Below are 27664 nucleotides of genomic sequence, written 5' to 3' on the forward strand. Positions count from 1 at the left end.
ATTCTGAAAAATTCCAAATGTGATGTGGATGCAATGGTGACAAATATCACAGAGAAGGCAAAAATGCAATATATCTTGAATAAATATCCACCAAGTAATCTAGGAAGCCTCATGGTTCATGCAGACCATAATGTTCCAGACTGCATTTCTTAAAACTGTTTTAAACCTAAAAATGACAAGATGGCTATGTGTTCCAGTTTGGTGATGTGTGGGAAGAAGAGCCTCGTCTGTGGACTTCCTTTTCACCCAGCCCACAACTTTTAGACATTAATAATGCACCTTGGTGAAGATTCACCATTCTCAGATGCAGGGATAAGATAAAAGTATTGCATGAATCTTACAGACATTGGAAGATTTTCATGGCTGCTTTTCATTAAAGCCAACCTTCCTCTTTTGCGTTATTTCTGTCTTCTGACACGTCAGGTGAGTGTGAGGCAGATTTTACCACAATTGTTCAACCATTCAAACTAAATGATTTGTTTTGGTTTTTTTTGTAAAAGAAGAAACAGTCACAAATATACACATTACTGAGATATATGTTCTTCCACTGTAACTGTCTTTACACTTAATTTAAGAGAATTACAGTCATTTTTTTTAATGATAGACTGATGATTGCATATAAAGTGTGAGAATCACACACAAATGCTCCTGATAAGCAGAGGAAGAAAAATGCATCTTGCTCCCCTCCCCTCCCCTCCTAAACATCTCCGTCTCTGTCTCTTTCTGCATGCTCCTCCAGTCTCGTCAGACGCCCGAAGGCGAGTTTCTTCCGCTGGATCAGCTGGAGCTGGACGTGGGCTTCAGCACCGGGGCAGACCAGCTCTTTCTCGTCTCACCACTCACGATCTGCCATGTGATTGACACCAAGAGCCCCTTCTACGACCTCTCCCAGAGGTCCATGCAAACAGAGCAGTTTGAGATTGTGGTGATACTTGAAGGAATAGTGGAGACCACAGGTGAGTGACGACGGGCGCTCCTGCTTGATGGGCTGGCCGGGTTAAAGGGAGAGAATCTGCTCTGTTTTTCCTCCAGGCTCGGAGCCAAGCCAGATGTGTATATCTAGTTTTTTATGACGAGAGCATAATTCCACAACAAATTTTACGATATTGAGTTTTTTTTTTCTTTTTTTTCATAGCTGATGTCCTAAAGGACTCAGTATTGATCCCTTGATTGCATTTCATTGATTAATATCACTGAGGCAAACACACAAAGCTGCTAATAACAGAAGGAGGCTGGCATTTATAAATTGGATCTGATTAATTTTGCGTTGCGAACACAAGGTGAAAGAAGTTTCCCATTGTGCGTTTAATCTCTTGTGGAGGAGTTCGGGAGGGTTTGGAATGACATATGAGAGTTGAACACTTAAACTTCACCTCGTCACAGTTAGGATATATATTTATACAGATTTTCTGCTCTTTCTCGTGTGAAACTAATGCCATTCCTCCGTCTTTGTGCCCGAACCGCACTTACCTCATGGCTGCTGTTCTCACAGGGTGTAATAATTTGCTTTCTAAGGTCCCTTTGGAATTAGGGAATTCCATTTCCACAAGATGAGCAATGCCCCAAGTAAAATTCTCCACTGTGGTCATTTTAAATTCGAGCGTTTATTTGACACACTTGATATAGTGGTGCAGGGAGAGTTCCTCCAGTGTTGCAGACTGAACAGAGGAGCTATTGTAACGGCCTGCCTCAGAGAAAAACAGCATATGGAGACGTGACAGGGAGGTTTACAGACTTACACTGCAGTCGGTAATTAGCCAGGACCTTCGTTTCCTTATACATAATTATGATAGTAATTTTTCTTTTGCGGTTTTAACGGCTGCTGAGATTTGACTCGTGACCCTGTGGCTGCAAAGCATGCAGCATTTATGCAGTTTCATTTCCAAGAGAGTTGACATGTTTTAAGAGCGCATTATTAAATTATGGTAATTTATCACAGTATGTGGCATCTGTACAGTATCGGAACAGTTTCTGTCACCGTCATTTTCAATTGGGATCATCCAGTAGTCTCAGTTTTACATGTTTTATTTTAATTAATTGCCTGAATAATTTTATGTTTGCTGTATGTTCAATCAATAGGCACAAACCCGCCTGTTTGCATGGAGGTTACAGGGGGGAACACTGACTTATCGTTTTCGGATTAGCAGATATTTTTAGGATTACCGTCTCGCAGGAGCATGTGTCATCATGTCACTCTTGGCTCTGTGGGTTTTTGCGATCGGGATGCTCACATTTGCACTTCACAGGGGCGTCTTCTTTGAGGGGCTGTTGTGTTTATGTGAAGTTGGCAGGAAGGCTGATGTAGAAACAATCTATAGTTAAAAATTGATGTACAGTGAAAGTCTAAATCCTCAGACGCTTTCATTTCTGGCCAATGTAACTCTGTTTCCATGGCAACCTCTCCTTGAGTATTCAGGATTGCAGCACTGCACCTAAACTTAGGTTTTTTTTTTATATTCCTATGGTATGGGAATCATAGCACAATTTCAGTGAAAAATCATGCAAATCTGTGATGCTGGCCATGAAATGAAATGTCTGTGTTGACAACATCAGCCGGAATTAGGGAGGAGCTCCGCTGAAACATGAAAAGCAACACGGAGGCGTTACTGTACTGTGGAGCAATGGCCAGCCCAGGTGATACAGGAGGGAAAGAATAAGATGAAATATTTATGAGAGCCGGTGTTTACAAGTGAAAAACTGCCCAACTACCCACATCTATTTTTTAAAGTCTCCTTTTTTTTATATTTAATTTTAAAATGTGTGAACACAGTGTCCGTAACAGAAGTCCACATCGTCTCTCCTCTGCGAGCTGAAAGCGTCCTCTCCTCGCCGCTGCCTCCACGGCCTTCCAGGGACAGAATAACAGTCACAACAGGACACGCTTTTTGACACAGTGACCTTTCATTGCCCAAGATCACCCAAAACTGTTGGGCTGGTTCTCCGCACGCACCGGAGAAGAAAGCAAGAGCGCGAACAAAATTTAGAGGAGCTCAGCTTCAACCTCCACACTGAGTAAAAGAGCGTGAGCTTATCCGTGTTGGTTTTGAAATGGAGCCCGGGGTCTTTTTGATCACCACCTCGACGTGGAGCACCTTCCAAGAAGAGACTTGTAGGATGTCTGGCAGCAGCAGATTCTCTTCTGGAGTCGAACCAGCTGTGGCTTTTGTGCTATTCAGTGAAGTTTCCAGCACATCTGCGCGTTGATGCCGAGTTCCTCTGAGTAAATCGGCTTTACGTCACGTTGCAGTTAATTTACTGTACCTGTTGGCTAAAGAACTGGGTGGGGGGGGGGGCACTAACGAGAAGCCCGTCGCAACGACTTTTCGATGAGTTAACAGCGCTAACAAGAGTAATGTCTCACACAGTCGCAATCAATATGTGCAACACACACCGCATCATTCCCCGACAGGGGCTTTAACAGTCTTGGCTGTTTACAGAGTAAAATGTGTGTGTCGGCTTCCGTGCGTGAGCGCTCCATCCTCCACGCTAATTTGCTGATGTGGATCTCAGCACAATAATACCAGCCCGAGTTACTTCTGCGTTATTTGAGCGCTGCGAGTCTGACAGGTGTTTGGATCAAGACGGAGGAATTTATTCCATCCAGAGTGAATAACAAGTGATGATTGCTACCTCGACACTGGATGTCTCTCTGTGGTGCTAAAATCCAACTCCGAATAAACACAAGTGGTTCTTTTAGAGCTGTGATGAAATATATGCTCTCGTCTACATGGGATGACTCCCCAGTCTCTTCATTCAAGCATGGACTAATATCATTATTACTCTCTACGTTTGACAATAAACCTATTGTAACACATCTCTATTCGCTGATTTATAAAACACTGCAATATGCTGGATATAATGACAACAATTAGCTCTTTTATAATCCTGATATTACTCCTTTAAAATATCATATGTATGAATAGAAACTGCTTATCTGCCTGGACCGCCACAGGCAAATTATCTTCATTGTTCCACACTCACATTCTTGATGTATTGTATAACATGCAGAATTACACGAACACCCAGAGCGACTGATGGATTCTTCTCATTACTGGTTTCAGTACATCTGTGACACTCAACAGCTGCAAGTTTTCATGAGTGCAACCAAGAAATCTGTTAGCGTTTGACACTTTTCTGGATCATTTTTTTAATTTTTTTTCATCAGAAAAAAGTAATGAAAAATCTGTTTTATTGGCTATAAATGTAAAAATAAATAGAATTGATCAATTTTTGTGTTCACCATGTGATTGTGGATTTCAGAAACTTGGATCGAAGTTAGTTTGACTACATGTAACTGAAAAATATTCCAAAATACTGGAATAACTGTTTTTTTTTTTTTTTTTTTGTAATCTACCTACACAGCCTACAGGGGAAATAAATAAATCAATGAAGCAAGCCAACAATAGAGCAGTTGTTGTAGTAGCATTCATGTGCAGGGAAAAGTTTGGTGCGGAAAGAGAGGGAGAATCTGCAAACCGACTTCTTTTCGCTGCATTTCTGTCGGTTTCGTTGCTGTGACTGCGAGCTGCCGCTCTTTCATCTGAGACATCCGAAATCGGTTTGAGATGACTTCCTACCAAAAAGTCCACCGGCGGACTGCTTGATTAGATTGCTCTCCCCTGTATGCGTTTGTTCTACAGCATGTGCTTTGCAGGCCCTTTATGGCCGTGTTTAGTGCACTCGCAGCAGTCGTGTTGGTTTAATGCTGAGGTATGCAGTTTCTCTTCAAACGGAGCAAAAAGCCAAAAACTTTACGGAAGTTTTAGCTCAGCGTCTGTCAGTTGGGTCCGTGTCACGTCAGTTTTTCAGTTCCTTCTCAGTTCTTCAGCCTTAGTCGGGCTTTTAAAAGGTAATTGATTACCTGTTGAAGTAACTCCATTGTCCATGTTCTCATGATTAAAGGTGATTCTTCTTCAGGCCTCCTGGGTTTTATGAAGATTAGAATCCTTATTTTAGCAGCATACAAGCTTTATATTTTGTACAAAGCTCCAGGTTTTATCTCATAATTCAATCCTACTCATAAGAAATAAATTGCTCTTTTTTTAAATTATATTTCTGGGTGAATTAATTCAACTGTTCACCTCTGGATGGACATTTTGACACATTCAATAGTTGTTCCTGTCCTCATAGTCAAATTAAAAAACATTTTAGTGTTTTAAACAGAAGCGCTTGATTGTTGTTAAAATGCATTTAACTGGTAAAGCTCATCCTCTTCTCATATCTGGATCCCAGCAGTCGCATTCAGAGATAAGCGCTAAAACCAAAGATTATAAAGTAACTTGAAGCAAAAGAGACATCGAGATAGTTCCACTGACAGGAAACCAGAAATCAAAGTCATGTTCAAACTGAGTGAAAACCCAACCATGAGCAGATCACAAAATGCAAATCCTTAAAATTGATACGCACTCTTGATTATTACAAATTATTTCCAGTAAACAAACAGATCAGGATTCATTAATTTTAAAGATATTGTTTTTTTTTTTGTGTGTGTGTGGAAAGATCCCCAGCAGCATCAGTACATCAAACTATGAAGCACTAATATAATTTTATCATTTTGGGTCATTTTCACCGTTGAAGCGGCGGAATGAAGGATGACCTGTCTTTGACTCGCCGGCCGATCCAGAACTGCTACATGCAGCCTGAAAATATATCAGAAGTTTAGATAAGTGTCCCATTAACACCAGCAGAGCTGCTCAACACTATGAAAGCTTAAATACCAAGCCAGAGGCAATCTGTTCATTAGTGGAGCTGATTCTTGAGAGCCCAAAATAAACTGTAGCTGCCAGTAGCAGACGTTTAGGTTCTTCCAGCCATGAAAACTAATCAGTGTATTGCAACTAAATTAATTTCATGATTTACACAACAGTGCTGTCTGAATGCCATCCCGTCTATTTTCTGAAGATCCAATACGCACGTATGTAATTTCAGAACGTGCACTTTTCACATTACAGACATAATAAGCCAAAAAAAAAAAAAAAAAAAGATAAGCGAGCTGATGGTTTATTTGATGTGAAGCTCATTTCATTACAGAACTGAAAGAAAATCTGTCAGCACATTAATTTGCCCCTGAAAGTCTGTTTAGTGTGTTTTCTGGTCTGACATGGTGCGAAGCACAACATTAAAATCTTTACAGTCTCTCAAAAGTGTTTTTTTTTTTTTTAAATTCACTCATCAGATATGAAAAGCAGTGATTCACGAGCAAGAAAGTGTATCGTCAGTAATAAACCCTTTATCTGTTCAGAGCGATGCGGCTCTCATGCAAATGCGCGGCGTGCGATCGCAACGCTCGCTGTGAGATTTACAAACCGCCGCAAAGAAGTCACGTTCGGGGATGTTTTCAAGCTACGGTTGCCAGGCTTTGGGTTGATTTACACGAACAAAAGTTGCTTCATGAAACACTCGGCTGAGCCGAAATTCATTGATCCTTTCTGTATTTGCTCAGTGACTTTTCAGTCAGACTTTGTTTCGCTCTTCCGGTGGCTCGGCACATTCGAACCGCCGGCAAACACATTGCGCCGACTGAACGAACTAACAATCCGCGCGTTGTGCACCAAAGCCACGTCGCGTCTCTTGGCGTTATTATGAGGAAATGATGGGTAAAACATCAAAAACACTCTCCTTCCTTCGATTAAGTCATGCATTGATTTTGATTGTTTTCAAATAATTCCCTCAGCCCCCTCTTCTTCATACTGCTGCAAGGCTTTCTTATGAATTACTGTTATAGAATAAAAAAAAAAAATAGAATATCCCAGCTATCTCCTCATTTTAAAATGTGTGTAGGTGGCAGGGGTGGCTGCATATAGACAAGATCAGCTATTAATGTTTATTCATGTGTTTTCGTGTGCATAATGTAGTGTGTTATTGGAGAAAACAGCTTTGAATAATGAAGTGCCTACCTGTTTGCCAAATACATGAAACTGCGCAGTGTGTCTTTCAAATTAAGTCTGTGTTTGGGCTGATCTTTCAGTGCTAAGAGTAGCTGTAGCAAATGTTTAGATTTGCATTTATGCACAGAGACGGATCATTAAAATTCATGACGAAATGTATGAATCTGTAATTAAAGAGTCAAGCGTAAAGCGAGTGGGCCACTGAGTTTAGGCAAATAGTACGTAAAGACCTGATAAGTTATATTTGTTATAACACTATCGTCATAGCTTGAGCGAGTTTATTTTTGAAATTAATACAAATAAAGTGTACTGTGTACACAATTGAATTAGACTTGAATTGAGTTATTACTCTGATGTAGACTGGTAGTAGAGTCAGCCAGTATAATTAATTGGAAACATTTATTGCTACTGATTAGCACTGAAGTCAGTGTCAGGGCTCGATCGGTGTTTTTTCATCAGCAGCAGTAATTGAAATGAAAATTGAGAGTGTTCTGTCCTGATGGTTTCATTCACGAGGTGGAGAGGTCGCAGCTCTGGGGGCCTGGGGGTCACCTGACGTCATTATCTTCAGAGCTTATGGTAAACACAGGCGCAAGTGAAGCCGGGATGTGAGCCGGCCGTAATTCATTTCCAGCCATTAACGCTCGTGAGAGCTCGGCGTCTCGCCTCGGCGTCGCGCCCCTTCCTCCGGCCCCCGTGGGTCAGGGTGTGAGAGCGGGTTCAGAGGGGAAGGTAAATCCACCGCTCAGGTGAGAGCTGGAGTTTCCAATAAGAAAAAAAGCTAATGTACTCAGGGTGAGGGCTCAGGAGAGAAGCCACCGTTCCCACTGAGGCGATGAGCCGTGGGGTGGACACCTCGCTGTTCTCTCGTTAAAATGCGCTTCATGCCACATGTTCATTTCACCTTATTAACAGTGTGTTCCTCGACTACCTGCCTTGGTGCCTTGAATAATTCAGAGGAACATACATAGATAATGTTTAGTGTGACGAACTGGTGGCAGCGCTCATAAACTCAGAATCACAATACAGTATTTAAAAGGTGCACTTATGTATCTTTACATTTTATCAGTGTCACAACGACAAGCCTTAGATTTGTATCTATTACAATTTCTCAAGTATCAATTATTCTTACTTGATTAATTCTTGGTTCTGCCTCTTTTTATCTCAGTGCATCTTATAGGAAGTCTTTGTTCCTTTTTGCCAGTTGGCATAAACTACTGGTTAAATTACGGCTCAATACAATGACATTTTCAAAAACAATAGTTAGTTACTGTTTAGCATTAGTGTTGCCTAAAAATAGAATAGTAGAAAGACTTAATTAATCCCACAGAGAAATTCTCGAAAGAGTTCCAAAGTGCCACAAAAGTGCAACTTAAATCTTAAATTTAAGTGGTAATTTTGTGCACTTGGTGTCATCAGTGATTCACTGCTCCATCACTGTTTTAGCAGTTTGTTTTTTGTTGTTGTGAATTACTTGCAGCCATTTTTTTCCAGTGTCAGAATTTGTGGCTGCTGCTTCTGTTCATGGTCTTAATGCAGGTGGTCAGCAAGAGTGACTCACTGTACCATCTAGTGGTATAAGCTGGTACTGCAAGACCGAATACTGCAGTTAGCTGCTTAGGTTGTTAACATCGGTTAGTTTCTGTTTTTTAAAAAACCTTTATAATTAGCGTGAGCAATTTGTGTACTGACATTGTGTGATTATCTTGAAATTTGGAATTCTCACATTGGCAATGTAAGTATTTTTACTAAAGAAAATGATTCCTGATGTATTAAAGTGTTTTGTTGTCAAGTACTTGTTTAAAAGGCCCTGAAGATGGCAAATTATGAATTATATTCTGCATTTTTCATGCTTGAGTAGATTTAAGAATCCTGTTGAAAGAGGATTTGTTATAGGCAGCAGAATAATTGCAAAAAGAAAATGGAAATAGTGTTGATATCTTTATAGATTTCATGCTATGTCACTTAACAATCACCATGCAAAAATACTAAAACACACCATTCATGAAACTGACAAACAGGAACCAGATCAACTGATTTTGTAGACTAGACCAGAGCACCTCTTAACACTACTTCAAAAACATCCTTCAGGTTGTTTTCTCCAGCCTGTTTTCATCCAGATATATTTTCATTTTGGTCATCTTGCCAAGCCTTGTTGCTGTAAATTCATTACGTTTCCTTGTGAAGGCTGTTTTTGTTTATGTTTTGAAGGAATCCACTATAGATTTAAAGACCGGCTCTGCTCGCAGGGAGCTTAGATTTGCGTGGATGTTGTATCAAGTAACAACCAAATTAGCTTTTCTAATCTCACGAAAACAAACAGGGCTTTTCAAAGATTACTTGCTCGAGTTTTAACTCTTATGTGTGCTGTACATACAGTAATTGCACTGGGGATGAACTCCACATAATGGGCATTGCACCAAACCGGCTATGACATCCCGGATTCATTATCCCTCTCAGATGAACCTGCTGGCTTCCCAAGGGGGAGCACGGTAATTGTGTCTTTAGGGATTTGTCAAGTCCCTGTTGGATAGCAATAAATCACTCGTTGAGGAAGAATTGTTGCAGACCTGGGATGCAACTGCTTGAAGAAAGAACCAGTGTTGTGTTTTTTTTTTGGTTTTTTTTACCCCTGCCATGTTATACAGGATTAGAAATAATTGCGCAGGTCTCAGTTGTCGTCGTCTTTGAGGACGCGCCTTTAATGCCTTGAGAAGAACGCCCTCTTTGGTGATTAGGAGGACAAGCCGAGGACCTCACCTCGACTCCGGTAATGACAGAGGGGGAGGTCTCCAGGAGAGCGCTGGATGGCCACGGCCGCAATAATGTCGTGCGCACCTGTTAAAGAGGTTATCGGCCTGAAGAAGGCTGCGGTGCACCTCCAGTGTTGGTCACTGGCGGCATTGATTGGCGGAGCTTTGACTGTCCCTGAAGTGCAGCCGAATCAATCCCGACGCCTTAACACAGAGCCGCATGAACATGTTGTTCTCCTCGCAAGGCCTTCCTCTGGGACGTCTCTTTCTTTTATCGTCGCTCAGACAAACTTGAGTTTACCGGAATGATCTGCTTGGGAAAAAAACAAAAAACAAAAAGACAATAGCCAAACACTGTCCAAATTTGAGACACTCAGGGGTTGAAACTCCTTTTATGGTCAGCTGCAGCTCCGTTTCATGAAGGAGGAGATCTAACAGCTGTGATCAATACGAGATATAAGAGCTTTCACTCGGTCCGTCTGTTTTGTGGAAAGAAAACGATTTCCTGATCATTTTTGCACTCAACATGCAGCACAATGAGGACACATTTTTCATGCTCCCAGTCAGTGTGGACACATACCTAGAATGATTTTTCTCTATATGACCAATAAGGGTTGTTTGGCCTGAAGGAAATCCATTGATTGGCATTTTGCTCAACTGATTCCCTTAACGACAGTATTCAGCGCAGCCTTCACTTGGTAATATGTGCTCTCCCGGCTGCGTTAATGGCCCACAGCCATATGTTCCTCTAGCCTGCCCGACACCCCACCTTGTGTGGAGATGGTTGGCAGCCCTGCTCCGTTTCCCTCTCCTTCCTTCCCTTTCCAACAGCCTCCACACTCAAGCAATTGCCTCAGCATCCAGGCGCTCCCCTCCCCCACAGCCGTGCACTTCCCCTGCCTTTTTCCCTCCATCATCTCCCTTCATGTTCTCGCCGCTCGTCGTCGTCGTCGTGCGAGGAGCGGGAATGAAATCTCCGCGACGCAAAAGCAACTGGAAGCCACCTTCGCCCGCCGATTACACGCTAATAAAGTGTTTAATAAGGGGAGGTGGGGGGACTGATTTCCATCTTTGACAAGTCAAACTGTGAAAAACAGGTCACTGAATGCTTCTGGATTTTTCTACACTTTACCACTTAATGGTGGTCACCATAGAAACAGATCATGAGGACTTGTGGCCACAATAGCAGTATCTGTTTAAAATTAGACTTTAAAAAAATTCTACTAAAGATACAAGTTCTCTTCTCCCTTTGGGATTTTTTTTTTTTTTTTTTTTTTTTAATAAAAAGATTTGAACATCAGTTGTAATAAACTGAACTCATTCAGACCTGAAGCGAACTTTCTGCTGCTCTGCACCCGTCGTCCCCCTACTTCCATTATCAAACCTGCGCAGCACCTTTGACGCCGCTCTAACAAAACACCTCGAAGGAAAACAATGGCAGAGCTGCTCCCATGAGGAGCCGGACAGTTGTCTGGAATTAGTCGACATGCCTCGTCCTGGTAATTCGGCGTTGCAGCCGAGTCATTTTTGCAGATAGCCTTGGCTCCGGCCAGCGCCCGACAATGAAACCGGCGCTCAGATAAGAGGCTGAATCTTGGACGGCGCTGCGCGGCGGCGCTGTGTGTATGTAACATCTAGATTCTCATGCTTGTTTTTGCTAGCATTTTTCTCATACATAACACTTGAGCTGTTTTCGCAGCCGTGATAGACTGTCAGTGGACTCTGCTGTGTGTGTGTGTGTGTGTGTGTGTGCGTGTGCGTGTGCGTGCGAGCGTGACTGAGTGAGTGAAAGGGAGAGCCAGACAGGGAGTTAGCTAAGAATAAGGAGTTTATTTGTGATTTTCTCACTGAATATGAGGTTGCAAAGGACTTTCTGACACCCTCCTCCCTTTCCTCAGAGTTCATCTTGCAGACGTCATTTAAATAAGCCTTCGTTTCCACATAGCTGTGAATTTGGAGCGTCATTTGCTTGTTGCCCGTGGGTTGTTTAATCATACAATGGCTCTGATTTATTTATCGGGAAAATCTAGATGGAGCCTCCTCCTGGATGACTTGATGGAGCTGAAATAAATAGGTTTGTGCCACCGCCGTGCTCCGTCCTCAGTGTGTCAGGAGCAGATCTGTAACTGAGAATCCGACTGAGCCGGGCACCCAAATGGATATGATCCCGCAGCTTCTTTAACCTGGATCAGTTCCTCACAGACAGCCGAGTCTGTGAATACCACTTGTGTGTGTGTGTGTCTGTGTGTGTGCATGCATGTGTGTGTGTGTGTGTGTTTCACCTACTATCAAGAAGCACTGGCAGGCTGCCTCTGAGTTTACAGTGCTTTTCAATTCCAGCCACCAAAGAACCCATTTTATCTGTGCTGTCACTCCGTTTCACTTTGTTAGACCAGAGGAGCAGCTCGCTCTGTCTTATCAAGAGGAGTGTGTTTATTTAGAGCCCCAAGCTGAGATGGCTTTTGGGCATCTAAATCTCAAAGTTTATTCTTGACACAACTTCCTGCTTCTTTGCTTTTTTAGTCCACAATAGAATAAGTCCGCAGACTGTTCGGTGTGCCATACAGTGTGGATCGAGTGTCGGAGCATGTCAGACTCCCAAACTGTGTTTCATCTCATTAAATTTAAAAAAAATACACCTGGAGACTTCACTGCGAATCATCGCTTTTGCTTAGAGAGATCAAACTGTAGCTTATTTGCAAACACTGATGAGCAAAATGTTGTTTTCCAGAATTCCAGGTTCACGCCTCGCTGAAATGTTGGTTTAATGAGAAGCGTTTTTGTATCTGTCTTGAATTTGTGGATTCAGCAGAGGATTATTCTAATGCCATTCATGCTGTCACATGAATATTGCATATCTGGTGAGCCCAGCTCTCACAAAGAAGTGTCGGGAGAACTTCTGATGGGATTTTATACTTTTCGCCGGATTAAGATTGACTTTGGTTGGTCAAAAATGATAATACATCCTACAACCTGTGTACTATATGAAAAATCTTCTGAAAAAAATTAAACCTCATTAAACTGGGTGATGTGTAACAATATTTATTTATTGTTTATTTGATAACCTGACTGTTCAAAAGTAATTTCTGTACCTTTATATTATTAAGAATAAAGATACTGTAAATAATCAGGTAGCATGCATGATAAAATAAATCGAAGGCATATGTATTTAAATGCAATAATAAATGAAATAAATGAAAATTCTGTGAGCTAACATTAGGGTTACTGGATCTTCAGCAGTCAAAGAGGAATTTTAATTTTCTTTTCTGTGCATGTTTCGGAACACCTGGCAAGTCTAAGCCTGATATTTACTGTCATTTGAGGTCTAAAGCTCTTTAGCTGCTTAATGTTTCACTGCGTTCTCCAGATAATCACTCACAGGTTCTGTCCTGCACTTTGTGTTTAAACGTGATGCCGACAAGAAAAATTAAACTAAAACAATGAGTTAGAGTATGCTAAAACACGAGGGGAAGCTGAGGAAAAAGGTAGCTAATTAAAAAAGAAGTCATTTTCAGAAAAATATGTGTACTTTCAACATAATAGCATTTACAGTGAAGTGTTAAAAACCCATGTCATCGTTTTTCTACTGTTATTTTCTGTATGAATTTAATTGCATCCAAAAATCTGACTTGACTTGTTTTGGTGCTGGAAACCTGCTGGTAGATCTGAACTCCTCTGTGCCACGGCGTTTCTCCTCAGGCTCATGTTGGCAAAAGCCTGCCACTACTCAGGGAGCGCGATTTCTGCAGCCTTCAGCATGCATGTGTTCACAAATTCACACTCGCAGTATGGCTTCGCGGTTCACGCTACACCGCGAGCAAAAAGGTTTGGTTTTAAGCCTGTAATCTTTAGGCTAGATGAAAAAAAGAAAAATGCTTTTCCTCTTTTATGAAACATACAGGCTATTTGTAAAACTAGCAGAAAAATGATTACAAATGATTTTATCGCAGAGACGTGTTGCACAATCTCCCTCAGTTTGACTCCTCATTGAGAACGGCCACTCCAGTGAGGATTTAAAACGTTTGATATTTCCCTATACTGAGTCACGGAGGGGAACAGATAACCATTTACTGAAATTACAAGTGTAATAGATCCACAGAGTTACAAGTTTCTCTCCTAATGGGCTGAATGAGGAATCGCCTCCTCACGGATTCGTATGCTGTTTCCCCCCCTCTTGGTTTCTCCTCCCTCTCTTTTCCTAATAGAGCGACTTGACTTGTTTCCCTTTATTATTATTTGACCTGGACGATGAATGAAGCTGCTGTTGTGTTGATTCGCTCTCACTGTGTTAATCCGGGCGAGTGTGGCTGCAAAGAATGATTTCAGTCAACAATTAATCAGAATCATTTTATTTTTCTTAGCCACTTTGTTTTGTTTTATACAGTGTTATTTTTTAAATAAAGGCTTCCTCCAGTATTGCAAAGTCTGATTGGTATATTGAGAAAGCTTTAACAAACAGGTCATATCTTCAAATACCCGATCAATTTCACCTCTTATTAATGGATGAAAATCAGTAAATGTTAGTATATATTAGTAGTTTTGCTAAATAACACGAGAAATGCTGCAAGGATTTGTTGATTTTTCTCTTTCCTCACTAATGGGATTAATTGGCTAATTAGGATTTGTTACCTGGCAAGTTTTCACATTCACTGTCACAACAGAATAAATATACACAAGATCAGAAAAAAATAATAGTGACACAGGGGCTGATAGAAAAAAGAATATAACATCCAATTATTACGATAACAAATGAGAAAAAATATTATTAAAAATGTTCAGCTTTCTTCTACTGGAACAAGGAGGAAGCAAAAATCACAAACTGCATTTCTTTGTCCACAAGCAGAAAAGATGGCCGAGATTAGAGTGTGTACAGATCCTGGCGGTCAAGTGGAAAAGGAATAAAATCCTGATGTTCCAGCGTCTTTTTCATGTATCTGCAAACTGGGATAGTTACGAGTCTGGATGTTCAAATGATGATAACAAACAACATGCACAGCCACATCGTAGTAACCAGTATTGTAATAATGGCCTACACTGTAATACCTGCCAATCGTGAAATAATTTTAGCGTATGTCAATGCAGTAAAGTCCATAATGGAATAACTTACTAATAAGATATGTGATCCACTGTCATAATAGTATTTAGCCAATGATGATGATATTTATTAAACGACAGAAGCAAAGTAATAATAGTGGGATAACTGCAGTGTTTATTTTAAAACTGCATTTCTTGTGAAAACTAGCTTGTTGTGCAGTTTGCAGATCAAAAATATACACAGCGACCAGGATAGTCTTCATTGAGGTGTACTGCGCAACACCCTCTCTCAAATATGGTTGTAAAAAGTGTTTTACTATTTTAATACACTTTTGGCTTTATGACATTCAGGATGGCAAAAATAGTGACTTTATTGGTTGTTGCATACCTCGACAGCGACTTTATTCCTGCTGTATGCATTTAGAAAGCAGGAAAACAAGCTCATCTTGACATACATCAACCCTAAATGAAGGAACTAGCATTTTTTTTTTTTTTTTTTTGCTATTAACATTTTCTACAGTCATTTTATAGTTATAGCTAGTGTAAGTATGTTCGAAAATGAGAAGGAAATAAGTTTTTTTTGTTTTGTTTGCGGCCTGGACATTTACAGTTAGTAAGGTTCACCCAAACTGACGGATCTGCTTCCCAGTTTCCCCAGTTAGAAGCCACCAGTTTGACCATATTCACATGGAAACTTTCCCATCTGAATGCATCAATACCGTTCAGTCAGCAGAGCGAAAACACACTGTTCCTCTCGATCATGTGGTTTACTCTTCCTGACTCAACCTGGGGGTTCGGAGCCTCGCTGGAGGACACACGGGGACCAGTGTGCTTTTGGTGGCGCGCTTGCTTCCCTTCAGGCCACTGCCAACTTCAAAGAATGACCTTAAATTTCAGTACATTATCAGTATTACATAAGGTGTACAGGAGATTATCTGAACGTCTCGGGGCCTCCTGCTTCGCTCTCTTCATTTGTTAACTGATGTCCCCAACACGTCCGGGATGCTCCCAGACACGAGTGTTTTCCTTCTTCTTTTCTTCTGACGGTTGCAACGTCCTGCTGTTGTTCCCAGTAGCGCACGCACGCACGCACACAATGCACAGTACTGTTTGTTGATAAGGTTTGTTTATGTTCCTTTTTGCTTTGTGTACATTTCCCACTCGCAGGCTTTCCAGTGCGACCGCCGTGAAGACAGCACGAGTGTAAAGCAATGCAGTGTACTGTGAGAGTGATAGATGATGGAGGAGGGAAGGAACTGCTCTGCGCTTTATTAAAGATGACAGTGGTCATTTGAGCCGTGAGCCCCGCTGACGAGACGTCACCAAAATATATGATTTATTTTCTTGCTTGGCCAAAAGAAAAAGAAAGCACTTTGAGCGGAGTGTTTTATTGTTGCAGGAGGTCACATTTCAGTGACAGTAAAACCACTTTGGTCTGGCTCCGGAGCCACACAGGCGGCCTGACCCTGTCCTCCCCGGCAAATCCACTATAAGCGGTTCGGATACTTCTTTTTTTTTCTTTCCTCTTCCCCTGTGATGATCTTATAGACAGACTTTTGTTTTGTGTTGTGTCACTGTTACTTTTGACCAGACTCAGCAGAGAACGAGGTTTATGGCTGTCGCATGCACACATTCCTACAGTTTTGTTTCCATAGAAACACTGAGTCTTGGGCAGGCGTGTGTTTTCCAGTTACATAAGGGCTTGCCAGTAATACGACATACAATCTGATATGGGTATTCTCATTCGACTGGATTTTCTATTTTTAGAATCATACATAGTAGCTCGAAAATATCAAAACCGCGGGTCAGATTTTCACGCTGCTCCACTTTGGGGCTCTTTAAGAGCGCGGCGTAACGGGATCTGAAGCGGTTGTGTGTCTTACTGTCGAAATGCTTCAGTTCATCCGACGTGCTCGGATCCGAGCTGCGCTGTAGCCTCGCTTGAAAGTCGAGGTGCCACAGTTCACCACTGTTGCCGTGTCTGTTGCACGGCGTGCCATATGAATGTGGGCGTAGCAAAAACAGCAGGTCTTTAGCAACACAATCGTACATATGTGATGCAACCGTGTCTATAATTACACGCGACTCCGACATCAGTCTTTGAATAATGTATGCAAATTAAATGTATATTAATGGGAATGATTAAGTGTGGCGGCCATTGTTAGTTTTTGAAGAGTAGATCCACATCACAGAGGTGATTTTCTTTTCTTTGGCGGGCAGAATGCCGGGAGAGGAGAGGAGAGGAGAGGAGAGGAAGGGTGTAACAGGTTGAACAGGGATTCAGCCTCGGGCCCGCAGGGTTCACGGATCTCCAGCGAATCTCACACTAACTTCTTCGCCATCTGCACAACCAATAGAGCATTATTAATAGAGATAAGTCGGAGCTATTTAAGTTGTAGTGTATCGGTACATCTCCCCTTTGCCTCTGGCAATTTCACTTCACTCCGTTCCACCTTTTTTTTCTTTTTTTTTTTTGTTATCGCGCACCAGTTAAGTTGGTATTGATATTTTAGTCCAGTATAAACACACCACAGAGATCCAGTTAGTAGCTCAGCATTGATCGCGCTGCCCAACCAGGCGGGATTCCTTGAAGTGATTAAGCAGCTGGTATAAAAACCTAAAGAGAAAGCATTTCACGCCATCGTTTTCACCGAATCCATTGATGTGGGCTTGTTGATGGCGACCGTGTTTTGGCCGGGGGCGGTTTAACGGGATCACTATGCAATGAGATTTGTATTCACGCTTAACTCTCAATCACTTTGGCCCTGAAGTTCTCATTAGCTTTGCCCACTTTGTTCGCTGCCGCACACTTCCATGTGCCTGAAGGCTTTGGGACTTGGAAGCAATAGCGCAGAAGTAATACTTTGAATACCCTAAACGCACTTGATGTTCAGTCTCTCGCACATCTGTGATTGTGTACAGGGCTGTTATCAGTGAATTATTTTATGACCTTGGGAATCGGGGGGGGGGGGGGGGGGGGGGGGGGGGGGATCGCAGATGCCTCTCGTTTCGACGATGACACCCTCGCAATCAGCAGCCGCAGCGTCTCGCTGTGAATTAGCGCTTATTTTAGTTTGGACCCAAATGTCAATGCCAGAACAATATCGAGCCAGTAATTAAAACATGTGATAATAACCAACCGCAGTCGCTGATTTCCTAAAGGGTTTTTTAACACGTTTTAGCAGGAGTGTGCCGGTGAGCCCTCTCTCATGAAAATGCATTTCTGTGCCGATGCGATCTATGAATAAATCCGACTGCGACGTAAACCTCCATCCATCCATTCATCCAGTTTAGGATCACAATCGCTGGGCTGATAAGTTAATCAAGTATGTACAGCTGAATGTGCAGACATGGATAAGCAGAGCGGTTTGATACGATGCCGATGAATAACAGCGACGAGTGATCGCTAACAGGCATCCAATAAGTTCGCATGAAAAACGACGTTTCATGTTGTTCAATTCAAAACTCCAGCTTTTTTTTTTTTTTTGCTAATTGCAATAATTAGTTTCTGAGGGTGGGAGGTTAGTTTTAAAGCAGGGAATTTAATCCCCACCGCGAGAGAACAATTATTCTAAAATGTAAGACAGTCTAGTGTCACTTGCCACATAAACCCAGCACACTCCGCACATTCAATAGACAGAATTTACCCCCGTTGAACCAAATCACCACATTGGTCACGGCTCAGGAATGTTACAGCGCAGATAATATATACAGTCGGTGTGTATTGGATTAAATTAAATTCATTTCATTGTGTGAGGAAAAAAAAAGATGGAACTTTTGGTGAAAGCTAGACCTCCTGAAGCTTTTTTTCCTGGAGCCATTATTTCTGCGAGTTCTCCTCTCCGGCAGTTTTGATTATCTTAATCCTCTATCTTTTGTAGCTACGAGTCTAGCTTAAGGCGTGGACTGAACTGCTAAGTAGCATAAGAGGTGATTTGAAGAAGACCTTGTTTTTCACTCCAAGCTGGTTTTTTTTTTTTTTTTAAATCTTGAACTGTAACATGTAGAGATTCATGTTTTTTCAAAAGCAAATGAGTAAAGAAATACATTTAAAAAAAACTAACAAACCATAAAATAGTTCTTTAATTGTATAAATATATGATGAATGCATGGGCAGGTCTTCATAAAATGTAAACTCAAAATAAATAGAGCCTTTTATGATTGGATATTTAGTGCACAAACAGCCACACTTTTAATTATTATTTTTTCAGGTTGTGCTGGAAATTGCTCATAAACAATTGCTCATAAACACAGCATTCACTGAACAGAAAATTAATTACATTTTTTTTTTTTTTTTCCACTTACTCGGCCGGCTTTTTAATACAATAAAATGCTTATTTGCTGAGGTGTTTTTGTTTGCTTTGTCATGTAAAAATCGTCCCGGTGAATACCATATTACTGATTCCTGTGGAACATTGCCAAGCAAATAATTAATTCAGGTCTTTGGTGTTTAATAGCAGAGTCATTTAACATTTTGTCTTTACACATTAGCCTCCACTGTATTGATCTAAAGCAAACCAATTAGTCGAAGCTTCTGAAGCTCAGTGATTTTTTTTGTGTTTTCTCCGACAGGGATGACCTGCCAAGCGAGGACGTCGTACACCGAGGACGAGGTTCTGTGGGGACACCGCTTCTTCCCGGTCATCTCCTTGGAGGAAGGCTTCTTCAAGGTGGACTACTCTCAGTTTCACGCCACTTTCGAGGTGCCCACCCCGCCGTACAGCGTGAAGGAGCAGGAGGAGGCCCTGCTCCTGTCCTCGCCCCTCATGGCGCCGTCCCTGTGTAACAGCGGGGAGAAGAACAGCTCCCTGGACTGCCTGGAGACCCTGGAGGACAATGACAGCACCACCAAGCTGCCCACCAAGCTCCAGAAGATCACGGGGCGGGACGGCCTGCCCAAGAAGCTGCTGAGGATGAGCTCCACCACCTCAGAGATGACTTACAGCTTCGGGGACCTGCCCATGAAGCTGCAGCGGATCAGCTCCGTACCCGGCGTCTCCGACGACAAGGGGGCCGGCAAGGCCTCCAAGATCAGCACGGAGCCCATGAGTAAGTCGGTGGCGGACTTGCCCCCGAAGCTGCAGCGACTGGCCGGGGGCGGAGGGGGCAGGATGGACGGACACCTGCCGCCTAAACTTAGAAAGATGAATTCGGATCGCTTTACATAAAGCGGGCGACATATTTTAACTTATGCCATCCCACTTTGGTTCCCCTCCCCGAAACCCTTGTACTATTCCTAATTTATTATTGGACAATATTCTTATAATACAAGAAATGTAGGATTTGTGCACAAATACCTTATATGACATAGGGTGATGGAGTTGAGCACATTTATCTCTGGATGTAAGTGTACATGCTGAAACGATGAAAGACCTCTGATTTTTAATTTAGATTTATTTACCTTTTTTTTGTTCTCCTCCTCCTTTTTTTAAGGATGATGTACAATTAGCACAATCTGGCATGTAAGAAACAGCGCATGTAGAACAGAATCTCAATAATTTCTGGCATGACATTTACTGATATCTTATTTTACAAAAGAATTTCATTAGTGGATTTACAGACAGTGGAAAAATTGCACAAAGCCATATGATTTACATCATGGGAAAAACCGACATTTACATGGTTCTAATTTGTGGTGGCGAAAGGCACATACGTTTGTTTTGAGTTGATTGCTTTTGTTGTTTAATGTAAAATCGTGGCAATGTTACGTTGATTGCATGCTCCTCTTATTGACTTAGCTATACAAAGGTAATAGACAAAGATGTTTAGCCTTAACTATATTACCTTGTTTCCATTTTCATGTTTGTTCACAACTGTATTTTTGGTATTTCATATATAGACTATTTTACCATGTACCGATTTTATGACTTTGTTAGATGATCAAATGCAGAATATGTTGCCCGATGATGCATTTTAACAAATAAAAATGCATTATTGGCATCATATGACCGATCTGACTGGGCACAACGCTATAGGTGATTTCCACTTGCTTATTAAAGTAACACTTAAGTTGAAAGACTCAATACTCGTACTTGATAAGCACAAAACAATCATAATATAATACCCTGTGATATTAGAAAGCGTTTATGGGCATTTTGTCTTAAATTAACTGCTCAGAGCAGTAGCTTAGTACTGTGCGACCACTTTGTTCCAGTATACAACGCAAAGGCGATTTATCGTGGTCATAAAAGACGCTCGATTATAATTTTCAACTTAGGTGTTACTGGATAGAAATTGGTGGGCCTGTAAGAAAACCATAACCTTTGTTTTAAGGGCCCATAACATCCCTCCTCTGTGATGAAAGCAATAATATTATAATGACTATAATCTTTATATAGCCACAGGGTCTACCACAGCCCCATTCGTTCTGTTTACTGAATCCATGCCATAAAATCTGGTTTTCTCGAAATGCATCAAAGACATTGTATGATACCCAATCTCTTCAGGAATAAAGATCTGACGTACCTGTTTAGTATCTTGCTACTTTGACCAGATGTAATGCATGCTTCGCCCAATCAGGGGGATAAATGATTACCGATATGCTCGTTACAGGAGGGGGCCCGAATGACGGAGGACCCGCCGCTCTCCTCCCTTTTCTGAACAAAGCCGACCCGCGCAGCTGCATCGACTTTAATATTATAAACATCGACCCGACGCTAAGCACATCGAATCCCACCGATGATACCGCTTTTGATTGCCCCCCCGTATTAAAGGACTGCTTTGACATTTTGGGAAATGTGGCAGTGATTTGAGAAAACCGATTCCTCGTTCACACTCGGTTCTGTCCATCGATGATCGATGTCCGACGTGTGCCGGGGCTTTGATTTTTCCTCAAGCTGAAAAAATTTAGCGTTTTTTTTTCTGGTTTCCAGCTCTTACCTGCAGCTTTATGTTTAGCAAGCAATATCCAGTCTCCTTCAAATGTCAACACATGTGCAATTATTGCTGGGTCACAGCACTCCAACCACATCAGTGACTGTATTTCTGTCAATTTTCTTTATGTTTAATTCTAAACTACATTTATATTCCCTGTAAGGTATACTCAAAACATGAATATGTTTTATATTCTGCAGCTAAACCTGCATACGGTTAGAGTATTTAAAATTAATATCTAATTCAAATTTGGTTAAAATTATGTTTACTTCAATAACTCAGAGATTTTTGGAGATTGTCTCGAGGGTCCAGTTTCTCGTTGAGTCTCACTGGATTCATAAAAGCAACAGAGAACACTCACACTCATCACAAAACTTTAGGGATATTTGGCTTTTGGGTGAAATTTCAGCACGGACGTAAAACGCACCATAACATTTACAGGGGAAATTAATATGACCTTTGAAAGCACATGTTCAACTGTTTAATGTTTCAGTACTTTTTGCACATCTTGCTTCTTATAACAGGGAGCTTAACAGCAAAATTCACACTGGCTGTTTGATCCAGGAATCCACCAATACGTACATTTCTGATTCAATAAGATTTGGTATTTAAATGTCCTCCTCATCATGTTCATACTTTGTCATCGTGAGACCAAGACGACACCAATCAACTGATCCACATTAACAAGCTGAATCACCAGGGAACGGCTGCTGCAGACTGGGGTGCCTCAGATGGATCGGCCGGCACTTTCTCCTAAACTGAACCCCATAGAAAACCTCTGGGATCGTCTGAGTCGCCGTGCTGAGGCTCGTAACTCTGAACCCCAGCGCCTCTATGGCGTGATGGCCGTTCTTCAAGGAGAGTGGGAAGCCGAGCCTCAGCACACAATAAGTCAGCCGGTCAACAACATGAGACAACACTGTCAAGCTGTGATTGATGCTCAAGGGCACATGATAAGTGATTGAGACAATGACATTTTTCTGTCACTTTTATTTGCATTTATTGTTTGAGATGAAGAAATAATCATAGCATGATTCACCTTTAATGCCCTACTTTCATGATATAATATCACTGCAGCGTGATTTTCTTACATTTTCCTTAAATTTCACCCCAAAGCCTAGTATCTGTTCCTTTTTGTGAGCAGTGTATGTTTATATTTTTGATCTGATCTGCAGACAGTCAGCCCTGGTAAAAAGTGCAAACATTCCAGATTTTGGTGCAGAATTAATACTGAACATGTGCCGCGGCAGATAACTGGACCACAGCCCTGTCGAGTATCTGAGGGACACAGATGCAAATCATGTTTGAGATGATCCTTTTATATTTACTGCCACATTCTGCAGAGCTTTTTTTTCTCTTTCCCAAAAAAAAAACTGAAAGATAATATATCAACAATAGATTGCTCTATGGTATTTTGGGATGTTTCTCTTGTCTTATTGACAACACATGCAGGCCTGCAAATCGATGTGATCTGTTTCTAAATCTGGACAAGGACTGAGTCAGATAGATGATCCCACTCCGACATAGAGTCAGTGTCGCTGTGAGAACTCCTTTCTTGTGGTGATTTCGCTGTTTTGATTGGCCTCTGTGTAATCACTGTTCACGTTCCTTTGTTGCTGTTAAACATCGCAATGCGTTGTGATTGTACAGTACATCATGAGCTACCGTTTAAGTACTTGTGAAGATAAAGTCAATGTCATGACTGTAGGTATCACGAGGAGCTGGGTTAATTCTGTCTTTATCCCGGGATAACCTTTTCTTCTGAATCTCTCCAATAAACCCATGGGATGAATCGGAATATCAAAACTGCTGATGACATTATCCTCTCACTCCTTGGAGACGGGGCACAAATCCCTTTAGGCAGCCTTAAACTGGCACTTCTATTGCCAGAAAACAACCATCCTTTATCATGTAAGCTGGTATTTATATATTAGTATATGTTTTTTGATTGTTTATTATTGGTTCTTCACATAAATAGCATTTAAATGAAATAATTGACACAGGCACATTTGGAGGATGTGGGTGGACTGCAGTAGGAAACACCAAAATGGTTATTCAATTGCAATAATCCTCAAAAAAAGGAGTTCAGCCTCAGACAAAGACCAAACAACTGGCATCACTTGATAATTACAGGACATGTGAAGCACAAGTATCCTCTGCCAGCATTTTGCTCTTTACTGTCTATTGAACACAAAAGCTTTTCTTAACCACGCCACAAATATTAAAACAGTCTTCCCAGTTAGAAAACTGCCAGTTTACTTCTGCTTTGTTAAGCAGACAATGAGTGTAAACCCTCATTGAACATTCAAAGTTAAATATGGCACGCTGACTGGCTGTTTGAACACTTCTCTCACTTCTCATGCCACGTCACTGTGTGCCAGAGACAAGATGGAACGATATATGACACATCAGATATGAAGACTGGTGCAACATAAGACCGGACTGCTGGTGGCTTTGCACTGCTTCACGCAACTCACAAATAATCTCCAGCCCTTATAATGGCGTGTTGTATCGAAACGTCGATATTGTTATATCCGGACTCATTTCTTTTTGGTCCGGGTGACTGTTTAGGACAATGATCTTTGTTATTACATCCAGCCGGCTGGATCGAATGCATTTCCTTCCGTCTTGTCAGTCGGTGGTTCCTGCTAAAAATATGTAATTTTACCACTGACCCTTGTATAAAAGTCTGACAATATTACATAAATGATCTTTGACCTGACAGAGAAGCCTCACCGATGGAGGAGTTCAGCTCTTATCATGGATGAATTGCAGCAGAAAACACGACGTCTCGTCTCAACTTATTTTGGAAATATGAACACGAGCAGTGTTGGAACACAGGAGTGAGACACTGAGTGGAATACAGCACGGATTTGTTCCAACTCAGAAAATGTTAGATACTTTTAGGTCCTTTTAATTCCGCTGTCAATAGAAGACTTTTGATTTCAATGTAGGCCACCCATAAAATATATCTATATTCAAAGCAGTTTTCGCAACAGATCACATATTAGAGATTTGCTTTAAACAAATAGATGTAAAATAGAAATTTTCTGTACCTTCTAAAGCTAGAAGAGACAATGAAACACGTGTAACAATATGGCTTCAAAAATGATTGATTCACATTGCGAGTGTATAATCATCAATTTTAAACATAGCAAAGTAGATGACATGATGTAAACTGTCATGAGATATTAGAATAAAATACTAAACGTTTAAACGTTTGCTACAGAGTATGACTTGATTGCAGTTATGTCAGTATCTAACTCATTTCTTTCACCCATTGTGACGGGGCTGTTGAGATGGCACAGCCCAGGGGGAAAAAAAAAAAAAGCTTTTTTTAAATGGGAACTTTGTTCCATAAAAAGCTAAGGCCAGGCACTAAAGTGGAAGGTTAGGGGCAAAAAAAGCTAAATATGCAACAATACAGCTGTGACTAATGCTTGTGTTCTATCATTTATTGAAGGCTTTTCTATTTTTTAGCATCCAGCACTTTCTCTTTGCTAAGCTCTGCTAAGCTCTGTGAACAGCGTTAATCATAGCCAAGGAAACACAACTTCAAGCAGACAGGCGGTCGGGCTTTGGATTTCTTCACACATTGAAGCTGCGCATGGGGGTGGAATAAAAGTGATACTCTGCTGTGGGGTGTGTTTTAACCCTCTCAACAACCAACTAATATTAGTGGCTTAAACCTGCCTGGCTTCGCTCTGCTAAATGAGTTGTTTATTGTTTTGCATTAAATGTAAAAAAAAAAAAAAAAAAAAAAAAAGTGAAATTATCATCCACAAAGCCTGCGTTCCTCTCTGCGCCACTTGTCAACGAGTGTAAGTGAAGCAGCCAAGTGTTACAATAGATTAAATCTGACCTTACAATTCTGTAGTATTATATAATTCAAGTTCCAGCTCAGGCCGACAATGCAAATACAGCAGTGGGTCTTGTTATGTATGTGTGTGTGTGTGTGTGTGTGTGTGTGTGTGTGTCACACCCTGCTAAACCTTCTGACCACATTTCCAGACACATCGCGGCCACGGCTTAGAATGTGAAGGCTGACAACGCCGGGCAGCCAAAGTGTCCAAAAACCACTGTTGCATCCAGTTTCACACACAAAGAAAAGCCACAGGAGTTGTAAAGTAAAGAATAATAATAATAAAAACTCAGATCTTACCTCCCTCTTTCTCACCTCTCCGCTCCGGGTCGCTGAACGTCTCAGAGTCCGTTTCAAAGGGACGACAGCTAATGCAGGATGTTGCCACATCATTTGTGATGCTGAGGATGTGCTGGAGGTGGGGATTTCAGACGCCGTGTGAGGGTTTGAGGAGTAATTCTGCTTCACTAACCTCAAAGTCTCAGTTTCGGAGCTTGTCTTGGACCTGTCATGACAGTTTATTTAGATAAAAAAAATAAAAAGTAAAAAATACTCAAGTCAAATTCAAGGCAGTCTATGCACATGGGGTATTTGTATGGGAATAATTAACAAAAAAATGGGAGTTGTAAATAAAAACCAGAGGCCTGCTTTCTTTTGCGTCTTTCTGGAATTCAGAAAAATGGCTCATTTTCTCCTCCGCCTTCTGTCTCGGTGGGCTCGGTCCAGAAACCCCGTGTTGTGCGCGCCGGCTCGCCGTCACGGCTTTTAATGGGACATTTGATGGAACCGAGCCACGGTTAAGCAAATTAGCTTCACCTGTGCAATTCCTGCTCCAGCAAGTCAAAGTGTCTGCTGCGGAAGCGGTTTATTCCAAGCGGTAAATCTGCTCTGCTTATCTTCGTATGCAGCCGGGCGTGTGCCAAGGTAGAACAGAGGGCTTCACAAGCATATGAACGCAAGCTAGCTTAGCAAACGGTCAACGTAGCGGCCATTACTTTTTATCTTTTTTTAATCGTGCTGCACACAGAGTATCAATAGAGGCGCGCTTTTCACGAATCCTCCAGTAAAAGTGCAAAATGGGCGTTAGAGACTTCAGACATGCTCCTGTTATCTCTGAGCACACACTGAGAATCCAGCAGATCTTTATTATTCCGCAGCCCGTCAGAATGAGCCCAGCTGCAATGCAAACCTGTTGGATTGGCGGCCAAATAGAGTCCTGTCACACACTTTGGGCATGTCAAGTGTTTTTTCGAGCGGTGATCTGCTCCGAGTTGTCAGATTGGTTTTAAGCCCATCCGGCCGCACGGTAAATCAACTTTTCAGGGCCGCCACAGTCGTTTCCGCTTCATCTTTACTGGCGAGGCTCCTGACTCATGAGCTCCGGGCGTGATTTACTGAGGTGCAGGGCGGGTCAGGAGGCTTAGCGCTCACTCTGGCTCAAGGTGATCGCAATATCTGCTTCATGAAACAAATATGAGGGGTGTTACACTGTTTGCTGTTCAACGACGCCTTTTGACACCGAACATAAATTGAAGTCAAGTTACTGGAGGAGGCCACTGCTTGTGGGAATAAAATGATAAAAATTTGAGTTTACATTGATATATTCTATGATTTATTCATAGAATTTTAGATACTGTTAGTCAGAGGGATATATCAGGCGGAAAAGTGAACATTTTGTCCTCAACACTGATGTATTAGAAGCGGGAAAATTGGGCAAGGGTAACATGTCGAGCAGGTCTGACAAGGGGCCAAATCGTGATGTCTCGACAACTGAGTCAGAATCCCCAAAACCGCCGCTCTGGCGGGGTGTTACCGGTCTGCAGTGGTCAGTTTCTACAAAAAAACTGTCCAAGGAAGAAAAACTGGTGTCAGAATTATGGGCAGCATGTGCTTGTTGATGTACATTGAGAGTGAAAACTGGCCCAAGTGGTCCGATCCGGCAGACGTATCATAATGTTCTAGCTGTTCTTTTTTTTTTTCTTACAATTTCGAATCATGTGACTTCACAGCACTTTCCATTTGAACTTTATAGTCCATTACAGATCCTCGTACATGGGTGTCTTCCTGCGACAGAGCAAAGGGAACAAAAGACCAAACTGACAGGAAGATGAGAGAAGTGCATTACAGACAGCAGAGAAGAGCCAAATTGGTGAGTGGGATGAATTATACATTTGTCTCAATCCTTCCTATCCTGTAAGTTTGCAAAATGACAGTGATCAAAGTTGAGTCTGGAAGGGATGGTATTAAGGGGGAGA

The 27664-nt window shown here is 41.7% G+C and overlaps 1 protein-coding gene across 1 annotated transcript in view; it reads left to right on the forward strand.

Annotated features, from left to right (window-relative positions):
• The window catches only part of kcnj3a (potassium inwardly rectifying channel subfamily J member 3a), a 21977-nt gene extending 834 nt beyond the window's left edge, over nucleotides 1–21143 (forward strand). Inside the window, exons 2-3 of the mRNA XM_030111344.1 lie at nucleotides 740–956; nucleotides 19247–21143. Of these exons, the coding sequence (XP_029967204.1) occupies nucleotides 740–956; nucleotides 19247–19842 (813 nt within the window). The 3' untranslated portion in view covers nucleotides 19843–21143. The remainder of the gene's footprint in view (nucleotides 1–739; nucleotides 957–19246) is intronic.
• The last annotated feature ends 6521 nt before the right edge of the window (nucleotides 21144–27664 follow it).

The sequence above is a fragment of the Salarias fasciatus genome, chromosome 16, assembly GCF_902148845.1.
Source record: "Salarias fasciatus chromosome 16, fSalaFa1.1, whole genome shotgun sequence".
Lineage (NCBI taxonomy): Eukaryota > Metazoa > Chordata > Actinopteri > Blenniiformes > Blenniidae > Salarias > Salarias fasciatus.